The following is a 26,049-nucleotide window of genomic DNA, read 5'->3' as shown; positions in this document are numbered from 1 at the left end:
GAGCCAGCCCAGAGCTCCCCAGGCCTCTCTGCAGCTTTGGCCATGTCCATTGGCATCTGGCTCCCAGGGCCTTGCCCAACCCCCTTGCAGTGCCCAGTTCCCTAAGGCAGAAGGGGATCCCAACACACCAGGGAATGGTTCTGATCTCTGCTCCCTTCTAGATGAGGGTGCTGGGAATGCTATTCCAGCAATTTGGATGGATGACAACTTTGATCACTTGGGACTTACTGAAGGCAAGTTCTCAGCATCCCTTTCCTGACAGAAAAGTTATTGTCAGTGTGGCAAGACCTCATTCAGGTGCCACTTTCCTTAATGTCACCTCAAGGCTGAAGGGTTCTGGAAACCTTGCCCTGCTCCCTTCTCGAGCCCTGAGTGATCCCCCAGGGTCGCTGTCGGGGCAGGAAGGAGCATTTAGCTGTCAGCCTTCTTGCCGTGTGCAATGCCAGTTGCTCCTTGCGTGTGCTCTGTGCAGCCCCGGAGAAGAGCAGAGAGGGAAGGGGCCGGGCCCAGGGCTGTGGCCCGGGGCGCTGTGCCCGGCGCGGCTCCTCTGCCGGCCCCAGGGAGCCGGAGCTGCTGCCGCTGCCGCTGCCAAGCCCTGGCCCCGGCTGAGTTTAGAGCTGCCGGCAGCTCCAGGGAGTGCCTTCTCCCCTGACTGCCCTGCAAGGGGCTCCTTCCATCCCAGCGTGCGGCCACTGCAGGCACGGGCTCCCTCTGCCCGTGCTCCTGAGTGGAAGGCAGAGAGGAGGGAGTGCCGTGGAGGGCACCGATCAACTGGGTGCACCCACTGCCACTCCGGCCTGAAAGAGAAATGGAATTACTCTCCATGAAGGTCCTCCGAGAGGGAAGAACATGGACATCCCTGGAGAAGACAAGAAATCCCTGGAGGCATCCGAACTGCTGGACCAGATGCTGAGTGATCTGGAGAGACGGCGTGGTGGGTGCATTTCCCTCAGCCTTCTGCTGAGCCTCAGCAGCCGGGGGCTGTCGCTGCACATCTGCACACGCCGTGCCCGGCACAGGGGAAGGGATCCATGGCAGCCTCGCGGCCCCGCTGCTGCTTTCACGCCCTGCAGGGCTGTTTCCCAGCCTGGCCTGGCTGCAGCTCCTCCCCGGCCTCTGCAGGAAGGCATTTGGCATCAGCTGACAGGGTGCCCAAACTGCACCACGGGCCATGCACCCCCTGAGATCCCCTGCAATTTCCTGGTCTCTGGGTAGATCAGGAGTGGAGGCTCTTTGGAGGAGGGAGGGCCCTGGCCCAGCCCCAAGAGCCTGGGCATTTTCCTGATCCTGATCCATGTCTTTGACCAGTATTGCCTCCTGAAGATGCCACCACCCAAATGGGGAACTGTTCCACCTGACCCAGCTGTCCCTCTTCCTTTCTCCAGGAATGAACCGAAAGATGGTGGCACATCCCACAGGAAACAATGGCTCTGTGCAAGCCCCTGCTGCAGGAAAGGAGGAGCTGCCAGCCACGGGCACAGGCCCAGGAGGTAATTGCTGTGCCAGGCTCAGCCGGGCTCAGCCCTCGGCGGGGCTGTGTGGCAGCAGCTCTTCCCCCAGGGCCGCCCTTGCAGGGCCCGGCAGCAGCCAAAGCTGGAGGCGCCTTGGCTTCGAGGCCTCTGGAGCTCGTTCCGCAGCCCCTGGCAAACGGGACTGGTGCACCAACGTCCCTCCCGCTGCAGCCGCCTCCCGGAGCCGGCCCCGAGTGCCCAGAGGCCCCAGGCACAGGAGCAGCCCCGAGCGGGAGCCCTGCCGCCAGCCCTGGCTCCCACACTGGGCAGGGCTGCTGTGTGTCCTGACAGGGCCTGGCTCTGTCCCCCTGCGCTGCGGGAGCTGTCGCGGGGCAGCTGCTGCTGCAGGGATGGCTTTGGCCCGTGTCCCTCGAAGGAGCCCCTGCCCCAGCAGCTGCGCTGCCCCCGGGCTCTCCTCCCGGCCCTCTGGGCTTTGTTGGTGGCACAGCCTGTGCCCAGGGGTGGCAAGGTGCCTGCAGGCCCCAGCTCTGGGGAAGCAGAGAACGTCCTGGCCGTATGCAACGTGCTGCCAGCTCAGCAGTGCTGCACAGCACGGGCTCACACTCCCCATTGCTCCCACAGATGTGCTTGGCAAGTCAGACAAAAATGCCCAGGAAACACCGAGCAGCCCGAGAGTTTTCTGCCCCCAGGATGTGCGCAAGTCCTGCATGGTTGGCACAGTGGTGACACTGATCACTGTGCCACTTTCCATGGTCCTGTGCTATGTCGGGTTCCGGTGGTGGAAGGGCAAAAAACAGTAAGTTGTTGATCTCCATCCCCCAGCTTCTTTTAAAGGCTGCTTGTAGACAGGAAACATTCCCAGGGAGGCTGCTGTGGAGCTGTGGTGAGTCCGTGGTTGTCCAAACAACTCTGCTGAGGGTTCTGCTGCTGTCCAGTGCTTTAATTGGCCTCTTAATTGCTGCGCCTTGTCCTGGGGAGCCCGCTCGGGCTGCAGCCAGTGCTGCTCCCACGGAGGCTGCCTGGCCAAGGGCAGCCCCAGGAGCACCGGGCAGGGGCAAAGCAAGGTGGGGAGGAGAAAGAGCGGGGCCGAGATTGCCCTTGAAAGGCAGACGCGCTCTGGGGCCCGCTCCTGGCCAGGGACCCTGCCCAGAGCCATCCCCTGCTGGCTGGGGCCTCGAGGGGCAGCTGTCCACCTGGGCCAAGGTGTGCCAGCAGCTGCAGCCGTGCCGGGGAGCCTTGCCAGCTCTGGGCCCTGCTGGGGAGGAGGGTCCCTGTGTGCCAGGTGCAGCTGGGGGCCTCAGACACCTCCTCTCTCCACAGTCGCCCTGCTCCAGCTCCAGCGTCCCAGCCAGGAAGGCCCGACTCTCCCTCGCGTCCAGGGAGCCCAAAGACCGTCCGTTTTGACAGCTCTCAGACATGGCCTCAGCAGCAGCCGCAGTCATCCAGAAAAGCAGAGCACCAGCACTCTCTGCCTCCCCCACGCCCCCCCAGCCCAGCTGTGAAGCAGAAGCCCTCCGAGATCCCCCCACCTCCTCCCCTCCCGAGCCAGCCGCCCTGGTCCTCCAGCTAGGACTGAAACTGGACCAGCCAGAACAGGGCTTGGGCCACCAACAGCTTGGGGCATCTGCTCTTCTCTACAAATACTATGTGTTACCTGTGGGTACCAGCCAGAGTAAGTTTTCATACTGTTGTACCTACAACAGGAAGGGCTGAAGACTCTTTCCATGCCTTGTCTCATCCTTTGCTGCTTTGATTTTCATGCAGCTGAGTGCTGGCTAAATCTCATCAAAGAACTTTTTTTGCAATAGCATTGCATGTTTTACCCCACCTGTAAGCAGAAAAAAAATTAAAAAATTCTTCAGTTTAGACTTCATTTTTTAGTGTGGTTGGGCCACTCAAATTTTGAGCAATTAATTTTCGATGGCACCTCTTCCCTTTTCCTTACTATCTAAAAAAAGTTCATCTGGACACGAAAATCACCAGAATTACTGAGATTTACCTCAAAGCCCAGAGTACAATCTAGCACAGAATATTCTTCCTGTGTACTGCACAACAAGAAATATTCTGAGGAAATACTGTGGCAGCTGAGGCTGTGGAACTCCCAGAATACTGAGCCTGCAGAGGAGGCAAAGAGCCCTGGCAGTGGCTGAGAGGACTTCTCCTCTGCAGGCTCCTCTGAAAGTGTGTCACTTCAGGAAAGTTTTTAAACCTTTCCCTTACCTTCCTCCTGTGCTAAAATGTAGGGCTCATCCTGAGAAAATACTAAGCTACAAACAAGTCTCCATTCCTCAACAATAGCTACGCAGGTGCTCAATTTATCTTAAAGAGCAAAACCGAATGTGATCAGATGAATCATCAAAGCCTATTTGCAGAGAAACCCCACCACATGTGAGCAAACATTTATTAGTGTCAGTTCACTCAAAAGAAACCCAACCTTGTATTAACCAGTGTTTCAAATGAAGTTGAATTCTCTTTCCTCAAGTATCAGCTGGATTGGTTTTCTCCTTTTTTTGTCCTAGAGAGAATCTTAGAATGATTTACTCTAGACAGGACTCCTTGGATGGTCCCCAGACCTGGCCCATGCCTTGCCTGGGCTGTTAATGCAGCCTCTTAGCACCACATGACTTTGCCACCCTGTTCAGACCTTGGGCACGGCTGGTGCCACGGTCCCCTCTGGTGCCACGGTCCCCTCTGGCTCGTGGTGTGTCCCTGCTGCTGGAGGAGCCCTGCTCGTGCTGCTCCCTGCGTTCAACAACGCCGGTCCTACTCCCCAGCCAAAGAGAGACTAAAATCACTGCTTTGGGCAGCTCAGCGTTTGATCAGGTTTAGCACTTACTGATCTCTATCACAGACAATTTAAAACCCACATACCTACACCATAAAGTCACCTCATCTACAGAGGTAAGGAAGCCTGAGCGAACAGAAGGTCGGCTTTCAGGCACATTGGGTTTTTAATTTAGTGGAAGCACTCACTTGTTCACAAACCTTACTTGTCAAACTGGATTGTGCGATGCTATTGTCTTGCTGCTGTTAAAGACGAGGCAGGGAGAAATTACTTAAGAAATCAGAAACAAACTTGGGGCGCAGGCTTGGCAGACAAACCAAGCAGGGTGGCACCTGCCCGCTTTGCCTGAATCCCTTTTCCTGACGGACAAAGGGGATCGCGACTCCGCTGCGGGGCGAGCCGGGCGCTCCGCGAGCAGCGCTGGAGCAGCGCCGGGGCAGCGGCGGCCCCGCCCCGCCCGTCCCGCCCATCCCGCCCATCCCATCCCATCCCGCCCCGCCGCGGGCCGGGGCCGGGGCCGAGAGCTGGGGCGGGCGGGCGCTCGGGATGGTCGGGCAGCGCCGCGGGACGGGCGGGCGCGATGGAGCCGCCTGAGGGCTGGGACCCCTACGGGTGGCCGGCCCGGCGCACGCAGTGGCTGGTCAGCGCCCTCGCCTACCACTACGGGCTGGACCGCGGCGTGGAGAACGAGATCGTCGTGCTGGCCACCGGCCTGGACCAGTACCTGCAGGAGATCTTCCACCACCTGGACTGCGCCGGGGCGGGCCGCATCCCCGGCGAGGACTTCCGCACGCTGTGCCAGGTGCTGGGGCTGGAGGAGGCGGCGGACCCCGAGGAGTGCGCGGGGCTGTGGGACGGGCTCTCGGCCGAGCTCACCTTCCGCCAGTTCCACGCGCGGCTCTGCGGCCACTTCAGCACCCGCGCGGGCGGCGCGGGGCCGCGGCTGCCGCTGGGCCGGGAGAGCGAGCACATCGAGACCCAGATCCGCCTGCGCAGCCCCCGCCGCCGCCGCCGCGCCGACCCCGCCGGCCGCGGAGCCGCGGGCAGCGCCGAGCGGCGGCCGGCGGGGCCCTGCTCCCGAGAGTGCTACGAGGAGATCGTGGCGCTGGAGCAGGCCGAGGACCGCATCGCCAAGCTGGAGGAGGAGAACGGCAGCCTGCGGGAGCTGGTGGAGGACATGCGGGCCGCCCTGCAGAGCAGCGACGCGCGCTGCCTGGCGCTGCAGGTGAGTCCGGGGCGGCTTCTGCACCGGCCTCCCGGAGGCGGCTCGGGTGGCCCCGAGTGCTTCAGGAAAGATGCTGCTCTCGGAAAGTCAGTGTTAAAAACCCCTCCACCTCCTGACTGAGACCGAAGTTGCTCGTTCATCCTCGGCATTAACTTTTTAGCAAAGTTTAGTTACAGGGAGGCTTTAAGGAGAAACGTATCTTCACCAGTGTGCCATTGTATGTAGCTATGGGATAGGCTGATGAGCACTCTGTTAAAAGTGTAGGGGAGTTCAGCTTAACAAACCCAAGTGTACAATGCTGCTGCTTCTATTGCACTTTCAGCCAGGATGTGCTGATACCATATACTGGATATGCACCACTGCAGGGTTTTTCCTGAAGTGGGAAAGAACTTCTGGAGTCTCACCTGTACAAGCACGTACAGTGCCTCAGTCATAAGTGCCTCAGAAACCTTAGAAGTACATTTTCTTCCGAGCATGGTCACAAGATTTCAGAGTGGGAGCCAGTTCTGTGAGCAGGCTGATGAACAGTCTTGGGCTTCTCTGCAGAGCCCCATTAATTCTGGGGCTGGTTTCTGCTGGTTCTGCTGTACTGGCTCGAGTGAAACACATACACATTTAACAGCAGTTAAATTACTCTGGCATGAAATAGTGTGGAACAGGCAGAGCAGTGAAGGGCAGCATGGACCAGTTGTTCTGGCAGGTCTGATCAGGTCTGATTTGATACTAACACAGGACTCACAGAACTGCTCTGTGTGTGACACTGCCACTTGTGTTAGCTGGCTGCTCCTCTTCACAACGTCCATCACGGCAGGTCAAAGCCACTTTTACCATTTTCATCTGAAAAGGGAAAGGAAATCTGAAGCAAACGTGAAGTCATGAGTCTGAGGCCCCAGGAAGAATCAAAAGGACAAAGAGGAGAGCTCCAGAACACCCCCCAGCTGCTCCCTGCTCTCTTCTTCTGAACACAACTTCATGGGAAATATCTTTTTCAGCACACTACTTGACTTCTGAGTGCAGACCATAGTAATGACATTAAAGCTATACAGAAACTTGTGCAATAACATAATAGCGAGTAGTTTGAAAACTAAATGTATAGCTAAGTATCAAAAACTACTTTCCAGAGATTTTTTTCCTTGTCTCTGTGTTTGGCAAAGGTCAAGTACCTTTAGCTGCTGATCAACTGTATGTGATTAAAAAAATCCCCAACAAAGCACAATCCAGCCATTTTCAGTCTTTATTAAAATGTCAGTTGCTTTAAAACCCATCAATTTCTCCCTGCTTTCTGCTCCTGGTCATTACAGGTGGGACTGCGGAAGAGCCATGCCAGCCATAAAGAGGAGGGAACCTGTTTCATAGGGAGTAAGAGACCATTAACACAGAACCACTCCCAGACCAAGTGCCTCCAAAGTGTCCTGAAGGAAATGGAGCTCATCCGGAGCTCCAGGGATGGGCAGATTGAAGAAGCAATCAAGTTCAATCAGGAGCTGGAGAGGGAGCTGAAGAGCTCTCAGGAAGCTCTGGTCAGCCTGGAAGACTGCAACCGTAACCTGAAGAGGGAGCAGGCGGAGATGAGGAGGAAGGTGGAAGAGGCCAGACACGCCGTCCTCAACAGTCTTGGCAAAGTGAAGGAGCTGGAAGAGAAAGCTAACGAGGTGCCACATCTGCAAATATACATTCAGCAGCTGGAATCACAACTGCAGCACTACAGGTAGGTTGGAGTCCGTCAAAAAGCGCCTATAAAGTCACAGTGTTGGGACACAAGTCAGTTTGAGAATCTCTGGTTGTGGCTTATTAAACGTCTCCAAATACATCTTGTAAAATCTAGCCAGAGGGAAATTAGAAGCTGCTTGTCCATTTTATTGGGTTTCCTCTTATGGATCCCTATCCCTAAGAGAACTGGGAGCATTCAGTGGAAGGTAGGCCAAGTAAGGGTGGTGATCTACAGAGAGCTGAAGTTACTCCTCAAACACACAGCAACAGAACTCAACGTGGCAATGCTTCCAGAAAGCCCCAAAACAAATTCCTGACAGTCCTTCAGAAACCATTTCCAACACACTTATTTTTTTCACTGCATTTCCTGGTCATTAGGTCCCATCCCAAGCCAGCTGCAATCAGATGGCTGACACTCCATTTCTTAAAAAGCTCTTCAGCATGTCCTAGGAACTGGGGAAAAGCACACAAGGACAACTTCTGGCCAGTGGTTTTAAACTCTGCTGTGACTTCATTGCTTCCTCACTGGCAGAATAGGTAATACTGAAAAGAGAGAAGCTGAAGTGTTCCTAAACCCACAAAATAATATAGTGGGAATCTCAAACAAAGAATACATCACTCAACTAAACCCTGCTTTTGTAACAGCATAAACAAATCTTTCCAGAAGCCAGAAAGCTGGTCATGAATTTAATAGTTCACTGCCTTTGTTGCTTTTTATCTCAAATGAAACTTGGACTCATAGATGATTATTAAGTGTTAGGCATTTCTGCCCAAGTTTAAGACTGACCTGTGGGATAAAATCTAGTTTATATTCTCACTGACCCAAAGCAAAACCAGTATTTATAGATATATTTTTACTTACACTACTAAATCTAGTATTTTAATAAATTGCCTCTTCTGAACTCCTTGTCTCTTCCTAAACTTACACTTCCTCTGTTTGCTTATAAGAAGAATTCATAGTGAGTTATTTGTGGCATCATAGCTATTGTACTGTTTTATGAAGTGAGGAAATTCTAAAAATAACCATTTTATCCAGTGTCTTTCTGTGAGCATTGTGTATGTTAATACTTGCATGGTTGCAGAAGATCAAAGAAGATAAAAGCATTTATTTAAACATCTATAGGATTTAAAAAGCACCGTGAGGGCACGTAATGTTTGAGATGACTGTCAGGGGTCTCTGGATGAATGATGCAACTCCTGGTGCTAAAAGGGATCCCACAACTGGTCAGGTCTATCATGTCCTCCTTGGCACGAGCACCAGAGATTTACTATGAGCTCTTGTCCTGTGGAATTGCTTTTCCAAAATATGATGAACGATAAAAAAGATCACCTGGAAACAGGTAGAGGTGAATGAGTTAAAGGCAGTAAGGAATGTCCACTGGCCTCGCAGAGCAAGAACTTTAGGGGTTACATCAAAACAAAGAGTGTGAGTTCAAAATGTAAATTACATGTTCCTTGTGAGATAACCTTCATGTGTAATACTTATTTTTAAATTGCATGCTAATTTAAAGTGACTGTCAAGCTCAGGAATGGTGCTGAACTGACCATTTGGGAACTACACCCCTTTTTTAGCCCCACTGGCTTTGAGATTCCCTGTTGGCCATAAAGCACCTCCCACTCGCCATCCACGTAAAACAGCTCTTGGTGTGAACAGTTTAACTTAGACATGCATAATGGTAACTGTGACTTGCATGCCTGTGGTCATATTCCACAGCATATGGAATGCCATCATTCCACACATTCCCCGGGGTGGCACCAAGGTGCCCAAACTGGCAGAAAATAGTGAATCAGCAGTGCAGAGCTGTGTGTTAGGGTGGGGAAAGGGTTCAGCAGCAGCATGGCTGGCTCTGCCCCACACAGCCTGGGCTGTCCCAGCTTGTCCCTCCCTTTGCTTGCTCACACTGGTGCTAAGGCAGCACAAACTCCTCCTGCTCAGGGAAATTCACCTTCTCCTGATGTGCAGGAGTCCACATCCATGGCTGTAGCTCGGGTGAGGTGCTGGGAGTGCTTGGTGAGGGGAAGAGATGGGTTGGCTGAGGTGTGGAGAGGGAGGGACAGCTGGGACCCCAGCGGGTTCTGACTGTCACTTGGCAAGGGTGTCACTTGTCCTGTTAGTTCAAGGCAGTCTGTGTTTCAGTCACTACTACAGTGAGCAGTTTTCTCCCTTGCCAGGTGCCACACAGAGTTTGTGAGCAGGATCTGGGTTTGGCAAGAGCTAGTGCTGCAAGGTAGTGGTGGAGAGAAATGGGGGGGATTTGGGTGTTCTGCAGAAGGCATTAACAACTGCAGATATGTCTTCCAAGAATTCACCTTAAGTGGCTTGGTGAGCCCCAGGTTTCCTCCAGCTGAAGTCAAATTTCTTCCAGAGAGGATCATCTTCAAGAGTGAGTCTGATCTATGAGCTTTACACACTGCTCCTGTTTATAGTTTTATATTTATAAAGGAAATGAGTTCTTCTTTTAGGTTCAGACTTTAAAAGCTCTTTCAGCATCTAAATCCCTCTTCTAGACCTCCATCTGATACCTGCTTGCTCTCATTTAGATCTGGAATTACAACCATGACCTTAAGTTATAATCCCTAATGCAGGAAACAACACAGTTTGCATTTATTCAGGAAAGTGCTTAAGTACCTGCAAGTGATTAAATGTTGTCCTAAATTGGAGTGTGTAATTATAATCACCTGTTCCTGATTTCATCTTCCAGATTCATACTCCTGTGAATCTGTATGACTTAAACATGAAATTCTTCTGAGTGCACAGGTTCCTGTGCCAGGGTTTGAAATGTTCCTGTCACACCGTTAGGTTCCTAACCCAGCCTAGTTGACCAAACAGTTCATAGTTCTTGTCTTCAGGTGCACATCCAAATCTTCCTGCTCTAATGAGTGTGTCAGGTTTCTGTCCCCTTTCCTCCCCATGAGACATCTGGACTATCTTTCAGCTTTTATTTTTTAATCCCTGTCAAGTTAGTGAGTCAGCTGAACTTTAAAGGTAAATTTCAATAAATTCCTTACTGAAAAGCTTGAGTTCAGAGGAAAAAGACATCACAAGAAATTATGTCTTTATCACTGGTATTATATAAAAAGTCTCTCATTCCCAGTGCCTGATTACAGGAGAGTTTAGGAAGTCAAGCAAGTCTCATTTTTCTGCAGTGCTGCCCAGGGAGTTATTCCCAGAGGACAAATCATTAACCACTATTCCCTAAACTCCCTTTTTTTTCCCCACTAAGTTTTGCTCCAGCACAAGGTGACACCATCCATGTATTCTAATATCGTCCTATGATTTCTAAGTATTGTTTGTAAAAATACCACACATTAAAATGTTACTACAGTAAAAATGTCACATCTACTGCTTCTTTTTATCCATTGAACCATTTGCCCTGTCAGAAAAGGAGATTAGATTGGTTTGACATGAATTGTTCTTGCCAAATGTAAGTTGGCTCTGTTTTCTGTACTACACTGGAGGTGGCTTAGAAATTGATTACTTAATAATATTCTTTTTCTCTTAGCACTGGAGGGAACAGAACAATTTAACAATGATTTTTTTTTTGATCCCAGTGTAACAAATAAAAAGAAAGGTCATCTAGAATCGAAATAAACTTCATAATAGAGAATGTTCACAGAGGGTTTATGTTGCTGCATTAATCAGCAGCACAGTAATTACATAGGTCAGTGAAGGGGGTCATAAAATACCAAAAATGCTTCCCATATGCATGGTCTGTCTCCCAAATTACTTAATTATCCATCAGCATGTATATGTGTTAATGAGTAGGAATCCTTCTGGCATGGAATGCAGAGAGGCTTGTTTCAGCCTCTCGTATTCTCCTGTAAATATGAAGATTGAGGCCTCTAGCATCATTTTCTCCATTTATTTATTTCATCAGTGTCAGTTTGTCTAAGAAGTTATGCTTTAGGTTATCCTATACTGGAAGCAGTTCAGTTTTTCTTCTCTTTCAGGAGACAGTGCCCTGATCTTTTCAATAATTCCTCAGGTTATCATTCACTCTGTAAAATACAACAAGATGGACCAAACAGGTCCAAATCAATAATCCAAGAACAGGAAGGAAATATTGAAATACTCCAAACGAGTACAGGATCAGCTCCATTAAGTGAAGAATAAAAAGCCCTAGGAAGGAAACACTAATGCACAAAAGAGGGTGTCTGTAGTAGGTTATTTCCAGTCAGAATGGTAATGTTTTATATTTAGGCACCCTAGAACTGTTCTTCTACTTTAAAAATTAGACAATAAAGAAAATCTGGACAATTTCTGCTTGACTACTGTCATCAATACCGGCTCCTTGCTGTTGTGAGGTGAAGGACATCTTGGCAATTTGTTCCAGATGGCACAAAATTTGAGTGGGAGCTGTGGGTGTGTGTGTGCTGGACCACACCGAAGGCTGGACAGACCTGCAGGTGGTAAAGACAGGGAGCAGGGACTGATGTCAATCAGTAGGAATGAGGGCACTCAGGGAACTGAGCTCACAGAGAGTGAAATGAAATATTAATTGCAGAGGCTCATCTGCAAAAGCACTCAGATTCTTCTGGATGAACTGATGTCATCACATTTTATTTTCTAACTTTGCTGTAGCTGATACTATTTTCTGCTAAGGAGTGTGAGAAGTTTTTTATTACAAAGAACTCTGCCAAAAACCACAGAGCCTCATGTTTTTGAAGAAGTTAGCAGTAGCAGGTGAATATATTCCCATCATATGAAGTTTAAACTACTTGTGGGTCTTTAGCCATAGAAGAACCGTAAGCTAAGCAAGCAAATCAGATTACTCTCATTGGGAACACTTTAAAGGAGCATTTTGATTTCACAAGAAGGGATAGTGGAGGGTATTGTTATTTATGGTAGAGAGAACTGTACAGAGCAATTTAAATACATTAATTTGGCATTGTAGAAAATGTATAGCACCTCTTTCTGTGGAAGAGCTACTTTTATTTCAAACGCAAGAGTCTTTCAAAACTTCCCAGATAACAGCAAAACCTTCAAATCCGTTCACATAATTGCAAGTTCATTTATCCCCAAGGAACCTGTGTGCTTTGACAATGGAAGTGTAGCCACTTCCCTGGCCTTTTTCCTGGGCTTTTACTTACACAGTGTTCATTCTTGGGAGGCTTTCCCTGGCTTCTCACTAAATCCCCCTTTCATCTGGCTGCCCGTGTTTGCTGTGCAGGGAGTGGAGCAGCGGGAGCACCACGACAGTGCCACACACAGGGACAGCCCCGTCCTGCTCTGTTTGCTGGCCCTGCTGGAGCTGTCCCTCAGCAGCCCCCAGCACATCCCCTCCTGGGGATGGAGGATGAGAGTGCCCTGCAAGCCCTGCTGCAGCACTGACAAAGCCACAGCCCAAGGCTGAGGAGTCGGTTCTGTCCTCCCATACCCAGAGAGCAGCTGCCTTTCACAGCTGCCTCCTCCGCCCTCCTGTGCACGATTTGAATCATGCTAACCCCTCCTACACCAGAGGGATTCGGTTTTTTTCCCAAGAGGATGTGCAGTCAGGGTTTCTGCAGCTTTTCTTCCCTGAATTAGTGCCTGGAAATTCAGGCAGCAGCTTGGTGACAGCTGTGCACCTCCCTCCTTCATCCGCCTGCTCTGACTTTCCCAGTACTAGACTCTCTTACTGCACAATCTTATTACCTGGCTTATCTTATGACCCCCAGGCAGAAAGACTGATTTCATACACAAACATAACTTTAAAGAAAAAAATTCCTCCCCTACCCCTTTCAAACCCAAAGACTGGAGTCCCCATCAGAGGCTGTGACCCTCAGACAGCAGAGCTCCCATTCCAGAGCCACTGGTTTGTGGTTACTGCAAGAACCAGCACCAGACGTGGTCCTGGATCATAACCAGCCCTCAGCTACACCCCTCTGGCTTTCTGGGCTGCAGCACCTGTCCCTATCCAGCACTGGCTGTGTGGCCCTTGCATCCCAGGCACCTTGTGCCCAATGGGCACAGCGTGCCCCTGACAGGACCTGGCTGCCCTGTGCCAGTTGGCCAAACCTCCCCTAACAGATGCTTTGAAGAGCCAGCAGGATTTTTGAAATTCACCTTTTCTTCAGGTCAGTTTTATCAGACAAATTAATAATATATAACCTCAAAGTGTAACCTGTGGCTGGAACTTGGGGCTTCTATACTCCCTGTATGTCTAAGACTGGCAAAAATCTGAATTAAAACTACCAGGGGCAAGATACTGAGAGGACCAGGGTACTGACAAGTGCTTCAGTCAGGCACTTGCACACAAATTTTGTATGAAGTACTTAATTACTCCACTGAGCCCCTCCAGAGATGAAATTAAAACAAATAAACCACCCATATCTCGGGTGGGTTTAGTGTATGTTATTTTTGTGTCAATTCACATGAGTTACTTTGAAAATCTAACAGCGCTGATCACCTACACTTAGGCACAAGCAGAGGATTCTCCGTTCTTTTAAGCTTTTTATTCTGCTGAAGGAATAAAAGGGAAGAGATTTTATGCATTATTTTCTTCATAAAACTTGAAAATTACTTCATGAAAAGGAGGAGAGGAGAAATTCTACTAAAGCAGTAAGAAGGGATTAATTACTCTTTGCTCCTATCTCACTTTCCTTCAGAATACAAAACAGACAAGGTAATTTGTAATATAGATGCTGAAAACCCAGATTTTCAAAGAGATTAAACTAATTTGTTTTGCTAAAATAGCCTGATCTCAGAATACAGAAGGATTAGTGATCTGCAGGGGAGGAGGCTTTATCTCTTGGAAACATCCCAAAACAGACAATGATGTAACAAGATGAGTGAAGTCACCCTAGAAATGTTTGAGGGAAACTTGTAGATGTTATGCTTAAAAAAAGCCAAACCAAACCCGAAATTCAACAAAAAACCCTTTAAATTGATGTGCAGGAAAAAAAGCATGGAATCATGAAGGACCTGTCCACTCAAACTTGTCATTTGATTTGAAAGTGAGGTGTTCTCCTTCAGCATCCTGCTTCAACCAGGTGTTAACAGAGTCGTCCACCCCGAGAAAGAGGTGATAGATGCACATGCAACCATTCCACTTCATCCTTCACTTCAACTCTCAAAAAGCTCCTCTGTGTTACAGTAACAGAGTTACCTGGAAACCTGGGAAAATATCTGCAAAGTAAATTAATTAACTCCATGGCTTCCCTGGGAACTTGCAGACCCACAAGCTGAGTTCTTAAACCCCATCCTCAGGACAGCCCAGCCAAGATGGAAAGATTGTAAATACCCTCGTGTTCCTCAGGACACTGCCAGGGCTGAGGCACCCAGCCTCTAAACCTGCCTGGGCTCTGAGGAGGCTGGGGCTGAGCTGATAAATGTCACTGATGGGAGGAAATACAGTACAGGCAACTCCTGTACTTCCAGTGACACGAGACAGTTACTCAGCAGCCCTGCAAATATTTGTTCTGTTTGGGACTCCTGCTGAATCTCTGCCCATGTTTGCTGTGCTGTTCCCTTCCCTTCATTCTTCTGGGCGTCCTTTCAACTTTATCAATGTCTCATCTGCCTGATTAGCAGCATGATTAAAATCCTCACTGATACTTGCCTGTCTCATGCCTGGCTGGGGGTGTCCTTTTTGTGATACTCAGCACGATTCTCTGGATTTGCCTGGGAATCTGAACCTCAGTTATTCTGAACTGCAGCCTCTGAAAAAACTAAGGGAAACTGCAGTCACATCCCAAGGAAAGTGATGTCCTCAAACCAGAGAAGAAAGCTAGAAAAGGATGTCCTGCACTATAAGTAAAGCTTGGATTACATGGATCTGGTCTTACAGATTTGTGTCCTGAGGTAATCCCAAACTGGAAATTCAAAACAGACTGAGGCTGTGGGGGGAAGGAGGGTGGGAAGAGGAGCTGGTCAATGTATCTGCTTCAGTTCTTTATTACAGAAAAGAGATATCCAGGGATACCCAGTTCCACCTCCCCTGTGGCAGGGGAACTTTAAGACCATATAAAGATTAAGGTCCTTCCAACCCAAACCACACTCTAATTCTATGGTATTTTCACAGTTCCAGATGTGAAACCTATCAAGTCAAGCAACCTGAAAGTTGTAAAATGCATCAAGAGACTGGCTTTAGTTCAGAGATCATTCCTCACCTTTGAAAAAAAAAAAAAAAGGAATTTGTATACATATTTGTAGCTTTTCATAACACCCATCTGAAAATTTGGCAAATTCTGATAAAAATGAATAGGTATGTGTGGCCTTAAGGGATCACAAAGCTGCAGCTCAACTTCAGAGATTGAAAACATAAAGCATGGTCTGAAGCTTAACCATTATTGCAGGTATCTGTATCCCAGCATCTGCCTGTGTTCTGCTCACCATTCCACATAGGAATGTACTTTATTAAAAAAGAAATCTTCCAATAAATGCCAACTGTAAGCTTTGAGCAACGAGGCATCATTAGGAAGTTACTTCTGTGGAACAAAGAATTTCAGCCTCCACAGCATTGTTCTTAAACCACTTGAAAAATAAGGTGTGGAGGCTGTGATTGACTGTGGGTTGCAGTCCCTCCTTGTTTGAGGAGAAAAATATTCTCTGAAGGCTGCCTGAGCTTGGAGTGCTAATTGCCATCAGGCCACACATCATCCCTTTCAAGAACAGAGGTGCCAAGTGTTGGGAGTCAGATTTCAGAGGAAAGACCCCAAACCTTTCAATAAATCTCCAGAATAAAAATCAGGCCCTGTGCTTTGTTTTGTGCAGAGCCTCTGCTCACAGCAGAGTGTTTCAGGGAGGGTTCATGGTGTCCCATTAATCATAACACTGAAATATCTGGGACTCACTGCACATCTGCTCTGCTTTTGCTCTCTGTACTTGACCCCATCACACGTCCTTGGCATGAGATCGCACAACAGAAAAGTATCTGGGGCTGCCCAGGGTGAGGGCAGCCAAGTTTGAAGCACAGCACTGTCAGGTTTAAGCCAAGCTCTGAGTACAGTATTTTCACTCTCCTGGAGCTGGTAGGTCTAAGGGGCACTGCTTGGCACAAAATTACACGAGGCAGAAATAGGAGCAATTAGAGCAAAGCCAATGCTTGTGAAAATTGCAGAAGAGGAGGTTTTGCTACCCATTTCTGTGCTTGGAAGGGTGGCAAACAGGCAAAGGTGACATTTCCAGCAAGGGTACACCTGAGTTTTGTGGGGCATCACTCTGTTGTCACCCATGAGCCCCCCTGTCACTACTGAATGACATTAATAAATCAAATCTCAAACTACCACTTTAAGATACAAAAAGGAAATAAAATTAAATACTTCACTTGGCTTTCGTGTTGAAGAGGCAGTTTCCTTAGTTGCAAATTATTTTTTGCTCAGATTTCTAATTCAACCAAACAAAAAAGGAAAATATTCAAACTGTTATAAGCAAAAGTTAGGAGAGAAGCTGGTCCTTAGTGTGAAAGGTCTGTGTTTCCATTAATGAATGTACATGGCTTGGCTCTGCTTAATTTCGAATGCTGTCTCTGTCAGCAGAGAAGAAAAGAATAAGAAAATCAAGAAAAAGAACGTTCTTAGTTTATTTTGTCAGTAAAACTGTGTCTCTGCTGCCGGAGCCCTGGCTGGGATGTGACAGGTTTTTCAGAAGTCTTCCAGCTGTGAAATATTCCCACCACTGGCAGGATATTCCTGGGTAAATGCACTGACTTTGAACAATAGACCTTTCAGTGCAGCCAGGGATTGGTATCTCTCAGAAAAGCTGTGATTAATCTCTCTGCAGCAGAATTATACACCAGGTTTGTTCCTGTGCTGTCAATCTCACACTCGCTGCTTTCCTCCATCTCCCCTTGTTCCCTGCCTGCTTTGCTCTCTTTGGTTTGGGGATCTTTGTTCATCATAATTTACAGTTTCCAAAGGATGCTTCAAATGCATTTAAACATAGGAAACTTGAAAATTAAATAAGTATAAAGTTTTTAAAGTAAATACTATGTGGGATATGAATGATCTAAGCTTTGATTTCACATCAAAAACCCATCATTAAGGATCTAAGATCCTGAGAGTTTAGACCTGTACTGTTTAGAAATTTGAGGAACTGTCAGTCCCTAAGGCTTGGCACTTGTTTTGAAGTATTAAAAGTAATTTATGTTTAAATTGCAGTTCTCCAGCCTTACCAGTTAAGGCCCTGCTTCTGCAAGCAGCAATGTCTTGCATCAAACAAGTATTTTCTCCTAGGTAGGGTGCACCTTGCTTATAATCCAAATTACCTCTATATCAAAATGATGTTGTTTTTAGAACAGAAAATTATTAATGCTAGAAAGGCAGCAATTATTTCTTCCCCTTCCAAGCAGAGGGAGCTTTCCTGTGGCAGGTTCCCATGGACCAGCTAAATTGATGGATCTGTGTTTCCTGAGCGAACATGACGCACGGAGCAGCAATCACCGGGAAGTAATTGACGGTTTGCTGTCTCATGTGCTCAAGCCAAACCTTTAATTCTATTCCTCCACATTTACCTGTCATCATATGCAGGAAACAAACAGCAAATAACCCCTAAACAAAGCAATGACTCCACGGGCAGAGCCCTCAAAGACACCCCGAGCCCTCCCGCTTATCTGGTCAGTGCCTGGAAGGCTGAGCTGAATTCTTCCCTTCTCTAAAGAAAGAAAAGGCCGTGGAGAGCAGAGGGGGGAGAAGGAGCGGTTCTGCTCGTTACCATGAAAAAGGAGCTGTCAAAGCATCACCTTCTTTCACCCTTCCTGCCTCGCCAGCCTTTTTCTGACCCGGGGAACGGGAGCTCAAACCAAAGCGTGCGGGCGAGCGCTGGAGCTGCGCAGGGCAAAGGCGGGGACGGGACGGGGACGGGACGGGGCCGGGCCGGCACAGCTCAGCTCGGCTTCCCTCCCTTGTGTGTGCTGCTGCACACACAGCCCCTCCTGCTTCCAGCCCCGATCCTGCCGGGGAGGCTCCTGCGTGGAGAACACGAGCAGCCAGGTGCGGATGCCGCCTGCGCTCCGGGCCAGCAGCAGCAGCAGCACGGCGTGTCCTTGTCCTGGGCACCCCAATCTCCTCGGGCAGCTGCAGAAAGGCTCAAAGCAAAGTTTAAATGCTGGCACAGGAATGGCGAAGTTTAACCGGGTCCTGTGTTGTAACAGCTCACAGTGGGCAAGGTGAATGCGAGCTGGGAGAGCTGCTGAGGTACAGAAGGAAAATCAGGAACGGCAGTGTTTTTAAAGGCAGGTTTATGAACCATCCGTCAGCTCAACATGCAGAGACCCGAGTTCACTCCAGGGGTTTATTATTTTTGGTGAAGTTAAGCAAACCAATGCTTTTGAATTTTGGTTTGCCTTTTAACCAAGCTTAGAATGAAGCGACTCTTCAGTGACAAAAGTCCTCCCAGAACCCTGGGAACACATGCTGCCTTGCCAAGCTTTACAAAAATGCTTTATTTTTTCCATTACTTTATAAGTGAAACTGTAAACCCGTGATCTGGCCCAGAATATAATAACAAAAAAGTGCCAGGTCAGAGGTGAGTGCTACAAAACAGGTGTAAAAAAGCTTAGATTGTGCATCCTTAAATTTAAAGGGCTTCCCCTCCCTCCTCGATCAAACAACTGCATACTGCACACACTGGTAATGTACTTAGTGGGTGAAATGCATTGTAAATGAATTACAGGTTTTATACTTTAAAAGATTAGTTTGTGCTTAAAAAGCTGTACCCTGTCTGATGTTAAACCCCAGGACATATCAGATTGTTTCTCTCTCATTAAACACTGCAGAAGAGACCATCGTTCAGAGGTGAGTCTGAACTAATCTCTGGAGCTAAACTCAGTGAAGTTCCAGCTCGGTAAATTGATTCATGTCTCCACTAAAAGTGCATTTGAATCACAAAGCTTGGTTTCGGATCAGAATTGCCATCGAGGGTGAGCTGGGTATGGAACTTTGACTTTACCCTAATTTCAACCATGACTGGTAGTCTGGAAACATGTTTTGTTTGGGCTGTATTTTAGTTGGAGAAATCTGCTTTATATCACATGGTAAGGAAGACTACAATATTGTGATTACAATTTTATTTTTAGGTGAAATAATGCTGGAAATAAAGATTTTTAAATTGCTCAATTAGTCAAGATGTGAAAAACCAGGATCAGCTGTGAAGAACTGCAGAATGGTCTTAGGACACTGAGTGATGGGATGGTGGCAGGTACCACATAAATGAAATCAGATTCATTTGGGGGGCAAAAATACCAAAACCAACCCCAAACAACACTTTCAGCTTCAGTGCAACAGATACAGTGATAAACTCAGAGCTTATTACAACTGCTGAAGAATTATATCTTTGAGCTTTATAACTCTAGGAAATGTGTCTGTTCAGTTATTAAGTTGCAGGGAGCAAAGCAAATAAAATATTCAAAGGTATTACAAAGGGAATAGAGAACAATACAAAGAAAATAATTATGCACCTTCACAGAACACCTGTATGAGAACAAAGAAATTCATGATCCTTTCACCTAAACCAATTAAACTGGAAGAGGCCTAGAAAAGGCAAGAAGTGTGAAAAAAAAAAGGCGTGGAAATGATTTTAGCCACTTGCAGATGTGGAAGAGAGAGAGCTGAGGAGAGGTGTGAAATGGGTCTGTAAAATTTTCATCCAGAAGATGAATAGGGAAGAATTGTTCAGTCTCTCAGCACAGGAACTGTGAGCCAGGGCATGAAAGCAGGAGGCAGGTTCAAAGCACACAGAAACCAAAGTGACTCTCACCCAGTGGGTCCCACTAGCTTGGAGCACCTTCCAGCACCGTGCTGAGCTTGAGGAAAGGTCACACAGATTAAACAAGCAACTAAAATATCAATTAAAAAACCCACTTAGCAGGTATTAAATGGAAAGATGACATCTCCACCTGAGTCACCATGGAAATTACTGCAATACTGCAGTAAAAGGCCAGGGGAGGACTAACGATGCACCAGACACATGAAGAGCAGGGGAAATGGATCTATAGGTATTGCCTTTGAGCCTTTAAAATATGTGAAATGACAAATAAGAGTTTGAGTGTCTAACATCACCTTGGCTTCATCTGCAGGAATCCAAGGTCACAGCTCTGAGAATCAGGCTCACCTCACACCTGTAATCTCAGAGGACCCCTGCTCTGAGCTGAGCCCTGACTCACTTCAGACCTCAGCTTTGGATGTTGTCCCTTCACATCAATTTCCCCTTCTGAAAAGCTATTTTAATGACCCCAGAAGAAGGCAGCTATTCCCCACATCAGTTACTGCTCCTACAATCACCTTGAAGATGACCTACAAGCTTAGAGATGCTGTTCAATTCTTTTGTAACCACCCCCTCTCATTCAGATGTACAAATACCACTGATACCTGCAGATTAGCAGGATTTAAAATGGATTAACTGTTCCTCTGGTAAGGAGAATTTCTGAGCTACAGTGGTAAATATTAGCTCAAATTTGGGGAAATCTCTGACTCTCAGCTTGAGCCCAAACTTCCCCTCACAGCAACCTCTCACAGGATTTCTTGCACACCCCTCACAAGCTTCTCCTTCTGGGACATAAAGAGTAGGATACAGGATTAGGTGGCTGAAGAGTCCAGCCCAAATCTGGTGTGACAAAACCCTGCACAAGTCCCTGCCTTTAGGTCAGGCTTTCCCTTTCTGGCCGTGTCCTGGCAGATGCCTATTGTCCAGTCTCCAATCACTTATTTAATTTCCATTCAGAGCCCAGGAGCTCCCTGCTGGGCTGGGAACCAGCAGAGGCCATTCAATGGAGATGTCAGCCTTTGTGTGAGAGACAGCCACACCAATATTGCAGGGAGCCTTTTCAGCCCTTCGTGCCTACAGCAAAATTTAATCTGAAAAGCTAGGCTTAGTGTTTCTGACATGCTGGCACAGCAAATATTTCCCCACATAATTGAAAAAGATCATTTGTAAGAGTGTTGGCCCAGAGGTTCTCGACACAGACAGATCTGGGGGCAAGCAGAGCATTTTCAGAACACTGTGTGTTTATCAGAAATAGAATATGTGCTTTAATATTTCCATTCATTTGGGCCTCATGCTGTTTGCAGCTGGCTGGCACAGACAGCACTGGTATTTCTCTGTGCACGTTTGCTCACTTCACTCCAAGCTGCTTGATATGTGCATAAATATCCAATATTAAAGATTCTGCTCAATAATCTGTGTGATATCATTCACCAGGTGTGAGGCATAGCCAAGTGCCTCACCTCTCTCTGCACATAAAGGCAAGTTTAACTTGGTTTCTCACACCCTGTTGGGACTGTCAGGGAGAGAAAATGGTGTTGAATAACCCTGGAAGGAGGGATTTTTCTCATTTCTAGTCCAGGTAGTCCTGAGGCAAAAATACAACATTATATCTCATTGAAAAAAGGAATGAAGTATTAACGGGGAATCCTCTTTTCCTTTAAAACCCCTCCAAGGATATAAGAATAGCCTGACTCCACAAGTGGGGAAGAACCAGACAGGAGAGCTGTGCTGTAAAACACAAAGCTTAAGCAGATGACACCAAAGGAGTTATTGACCACAGAGCACACTCAGCATCATCCACTTCAACAGGAGCAGAGCACTCATTCCAACCTTCCCCCACCAGCACTGCTTGGGAGCACAAGGAGCTGGAATTGCAGCAGTGCCACTGCTGCCACAGCAGTGCCTTTTATTGGTACATATTCTGCAACCACTCAAACTGTACTGTCAGACTTATTTCAGTCATTGTAACCACCCATGTCACCAGAACAACCACGATGCTTTACAAGGCAAAATGAGAAAGGAGCTTTGTGTAATGGGTCATCTTACTTTGTGCTGTCCAACCCTGGCCGGCGACTTGGGAATATTTTGAACCTGACATTCAAGTTTGTGATTTCAGAAATCTATTTTTACAGAGGTTACACTGTCCTTGCCGGAACCAAAGATACAAAACACAGGCTGTATCCTGAATATTTTAGTCCTAGATAAATGTCTGTATGATAAAGGAGCATGATGAAATTATCTGGTTAGGTTATTCAGAAAAATCTCATTTAAAATCTCTTCACATCAGTGCATGTCTTGGGGAAGGCTGTGTGCTATGAAGTCTGGAGAACTCCATCATGAATATCAAATACAGACAACTTAAAAAGCAAACACTGATTTAGAAGAGTTACACTTGGACTAGTTGATGGCTGTCTGTCCCTTCAAACCAAACTATTCTATTCTACAAGAAGAACTCATCAGGTTTGTAAACTTGGCATCGTAGTTTTCCTCTTCAGGAAATGCAATTTTTAAAAATAAACCACATTCTATCAGATTTCAAAGTTGCAGATCTAATCCCCACCAGGGGACAGGAGAAATTTTCCTTTGTGGGCTGTTTTGAGCTTTTAACTGAAGGAACTTGTTCCCATTGTTACTGATGCTACGCTGGCAAATAAGTACAAATACATAACTGCACGTGCTGCTCCACTAAGGCTTATGTGTGTTTTTGGTAGGTTTTATGTATGATGCTAAAATCAATCCTTAGAGCACTTCCCAAGTGGGCACAGACCCACAGGGAATGAAAAAGAATTTAATTAAAGCAACCTAAATGTGAATTCCAGAGTGACTGCTCAGGAAATGACCCCCTGCACAAGCTGAGATGGGTCTGAAGGCAGCCTGGGGTCTGCACTGGAGGATTGTAAGGTTTGGTTTGGGTTTTATACATCTTGTAGAAGAGAAGGCAAATGTGTTGCCTCGAAATGATGTTACTCTGATTTCAGCAGCTTTTATAGAGAATCTCTTGGGGAACATCAGGGATAGTTTGGAGAGGTGCCAATCACCCCCAGGTGCTGCTGGCACCCGCAGCCCTCGGGCAGTAGAAGAGCAAGGAGGTCTCACATCTCCGTCAGCCCCGGGAAGTGAGGAAACCCAAAGGCTCCATGAAAGATGCACCTGCCAGAGGCAATACAATCACTGTAATTATTATTTAAAACTAAACAGGCAAAACCTAAAACCTGAGGAGAGTTGCAGGCACTGAATCCCTTGTAATGCTTGCACAGTAAATATCTTTCAGGCTGGCATCTCGTGGATGTTGAGATGTTTCTACATTTTCTTCTGCAATAATGTAGTGACACGAGAAGTCAACGAGAGCAGCACCAGTACTGTGGACTCTCTGGCCTGGTTTTGGGAACAAATAGAGTTCTTGCAGAAGTAACAGACCCCAGAATTTGAGATGTGATGGCTCTGCTGGGTTACCGAGGAAGGGCAGACTCAGGGAACCATCCCAAACATCGCTGATACACTCTGGGGTAACCTTTGATCCTGCATGGCCTTTCTAGGGGCTGAAGTGAACAGTGGGTTTAGGGGATATTGGGAACTTGGACATTGTGTCTCCTACACTGGTATGGACCAGGGGGCTAAATTCCCATGACTCTGTGTGTTTGAAGGACAATTCTTGCAGCAGGTGCCAGCACTCTCATCACAAGGTGCTCTCTGTCATCTCTGCTGCTCACACCTGGAGGCTGCCTGAGGCACTGGGGCATGACGTGGTTGAAAAGTCATCTGAAACAGATCTGCACGTGGAATATCCTTTCTTTCTGTTCCCAATGATGTGTTTGGGTTTTAACTGGAGATCTGGGACGATCTGGCATTTTAAACAAATGCTTCCCCTAGAAAATCAAATTTATGCAGCAGTTGGGGTTTTTTTGCTGGCTTTGACCCTTCGTCACATCTGGAGCCCGTCACTTCTCAAACCAGCATTAACAGTGGCCCTCACATCTGAAACTAAGGTCCCTTCTGTTCCTGGTAGGATGAGAGCCCTGAAAGTAAGCAGTATTTAGTCTGACTCCCTCAGTTCTGGGCAGGATCAATGCAGCTCAATGAGCCTTTGCTAATGCAAAGCAGACTCGTGCATGCTCATGGGATGCTGTCATTAATCCTTGGAGGACATAAACCTACAGCTGGCTCAGTTTACTGCCAGCAGCTTTTCTTAATGACCCTCCAGATATATGATGTTTAATGTACTCCTGCCCTGTTCCGAGGAATTTACAATCCAAAAGGCAGGCAGAGCATGTTAAGTGCTACCTTTAGCTGTTCATGCCAGGCTGATCACTGCAGGGTGTGAAAATGCTCTCTCAGGGCACTGTTAGGGCCTCACTCAGTTACTGAACCCCTGGCACATCACAGGGCAGCAAACATTCCTGCAGCAAAAGACTGCACTGATTCCTTGGACTCACAACAATCAGGAGCATTTGAAAGGACCATAAATGATGGTTTGGAGGGAGAAGGGGGCTCTGCTGATAAATCTCAGGCTTAACACTGCAACAACATTGCACTTTGCACAGACTGTATTGATTTTTTCCCCCCATTTAGTTGTTTAAAGTATCTAAAGAAAACAAAACCAAGAAATATCTACATTCACTCCAAAGCCCTGCTGCTGTTTTTTCAGTCTCAGATGAAACAGTCTCTTGACAAACACCAATGCTTCCAACAGTTGTAGCTGGAGCAGCAAACCAAACCCATCAGGCTTTCTTGTGGGGCTGAGCTGAAAGGAGCCCAGAACTCTGCAGCACATCACTCCTGTTTGTGCTCTCACCTCAAAGGGACTCGCTCAGATCTCCAAAGCCTTCTGCACTCGCTCTGATGGAGACTTCAAAAAGTAAAATATGAAGTGTTTCCATGAAATTCTGGGCTGCTGCTGGTATGGCTTTAAAAATCAAACCAGCAGCATTGCCAGCTGAGTAGAGTGGATAAAAGAGATTTCGTTTCAGATGCTTTTGCATTGTGAGGATTTTGAACTTTTATTTCATATATCTCTGGAAACACAATGTGTCTAATTACTAAAGCCTAGCAGTGGAACTCAGACACATCCTCTGCTTTCATTTTTTACCATCTTCTGTATTATAGAAATAAGCACAGAATATATTATCCCTAAGTTCTCAAGTGCAAACAACATACTGTAAAGGCCAAATCCATCTTCTTCTTTCTGATGTTTGGCTTTATGAAATGTAGAAAGTGACAGTAAAAGTAACATCAAATTTCGTTTGAAGGATTTACAAATTTAAAAGCTTCTCCCCCAAAATTGTCATTCCAGATGCTGTATCCCCACTTTTGATGGGCCTGTGTCACCTACCTAACACTCCACAGCCTAAGAAGCTTCCCAGTGCAGCAGATATGAACTGGAACATTTTCCTAGTGTGACTGTACCTGCTTTTAAGGTGGAGAGTTACAAATTCCCCCTCCCTTTTCAGTGCCCACAGTAAAATCCAGAACAACTCCATAATATTTGGAACTTTGTGGGAGTTTGAAGATGGATCAGAAAGGATCAGTGCAAAACCTCTGGAAGGTTTTAATTAACAAATATTTCTGCGTGTCAGATTTTGTCAGGTTTTATCTTGACCTGTCTTCCCTTTTAAGGCATAAATCTCAGGATTTGAGACTGTATTATAGAATGTCAAAAAGCCAAGGGAAAAGATTAAGTCTTATATTGGGGCCAAGAGGAATGGGATCAGCATTAGAAAGTTTGGGATCCCATCCAAGACTGAGACAGCTGGGAAGTTTTCCAAAGTGTTGCCCAGGGCAGTAAAGTGAAAATAGAAAATATGGTGTAAAAACCTGGTTACATAAGTTTCAGTATTGGTCACCTACTGTCAACTACAATGAAAAACCAAATATATTTTATGAACACCTGAGGTTTTTAATTCTCCTGCAGCCCTATGATGTTAAATTTAATCACTGTTTTTACATAAGATGACACAACTGGTATCACCTACTGCTTCAAACAACCACACTTATTTTAAGTCTTCCTCCTAGTGCTGGTTACAGAAAGCTTCTGAGAACTGCTTCCTGTTTTTCATACAGATTTCCCTCTTTTCCTGTGGAAATCTATTGAGGAAGCTCTCTGAAAACAAGAGGAAGTATCTGTTTCTAAATACCTGTGAGAGTGTCCAGAGGAAGGGTCTTTGCCCCCTGTGGGGCT

At 47.1% G+C, this 26,049-nt stretch overlaps 2 protein-coding genes across 4 annotated transcripts in view; both read left to right on the top strand.

The window, feature by feature from the left end:
* Window positions 1-223: 223 nt before the first annotated feature.
* Window positions 224-3,536, top strand: NUTM2G (NUT family member 2G). The gene is made up of 4 exons (XM_032120898.1): window positions 224-934; window positions 1,386-1,490; window positions 2,094-2,268; window positions 2,793-3,536. The coding sequence occupies exons 1-4, from the start codon at window positions 850-852 to the stop codon at window positions 3,040-3,042; spliced, it is 615 nt and encodes a 204-aa protein (XP_031976789.1). The 5' UTR covers window positions 224-849; the 3' UTR covers window positions 3,043-3,536.
* Window positions 3,537-4,771: 1,235 nt separating this feature from the next.
* The window catches only part of EFCC1 (EF-hand and coiled-coil domain containing 1), a 41,825-nt gene continuing 20,547 nt past the window's right edge, over window positions 4,772-26,049 (top strand). For 2 of the 3 annotated variants that reach the window (XM_032120854.1, XM_032120855.1), the window contains exons 1-2: window positions 4,775-5,482; window positions 6,784-7,190. In XM_032120854.1, the coding sequence (XP_031976745.1) occupies window positions 4,838-5,482; window positions 6,784-7,190 (1,052 nt within the window). In that variant the 5' untranslated portion in view covers window positions 4,775-4,837. Of the gene's footprint in view, window positions 5,483-6,783; window positions 7,191-26,049 lie in introns of all 3 variants that reach the window. The other variant, XM_032120856.1, reaches the window with a different exon arrangement.

The sequence above is a fragment of the Corvus moneduloides genome, chromosome 11 (assembly GCF_009650955.1).
Source record: "Corvus moneduloides isolate bCorMon1 chromosome 11, bCorMon1.pri, whole genome shotgun sequence".
NCBI lineage: Eukaryota > Metazoa > Chordata > Aves > Passeriformes > Corvidae > Corvus > Corvus moneduloides.
The sequence above is the reverse complement of the archived record's forward strand: the minus strand, read 5'-3'. Positions and strand labels throughout refer to the sequence as shown.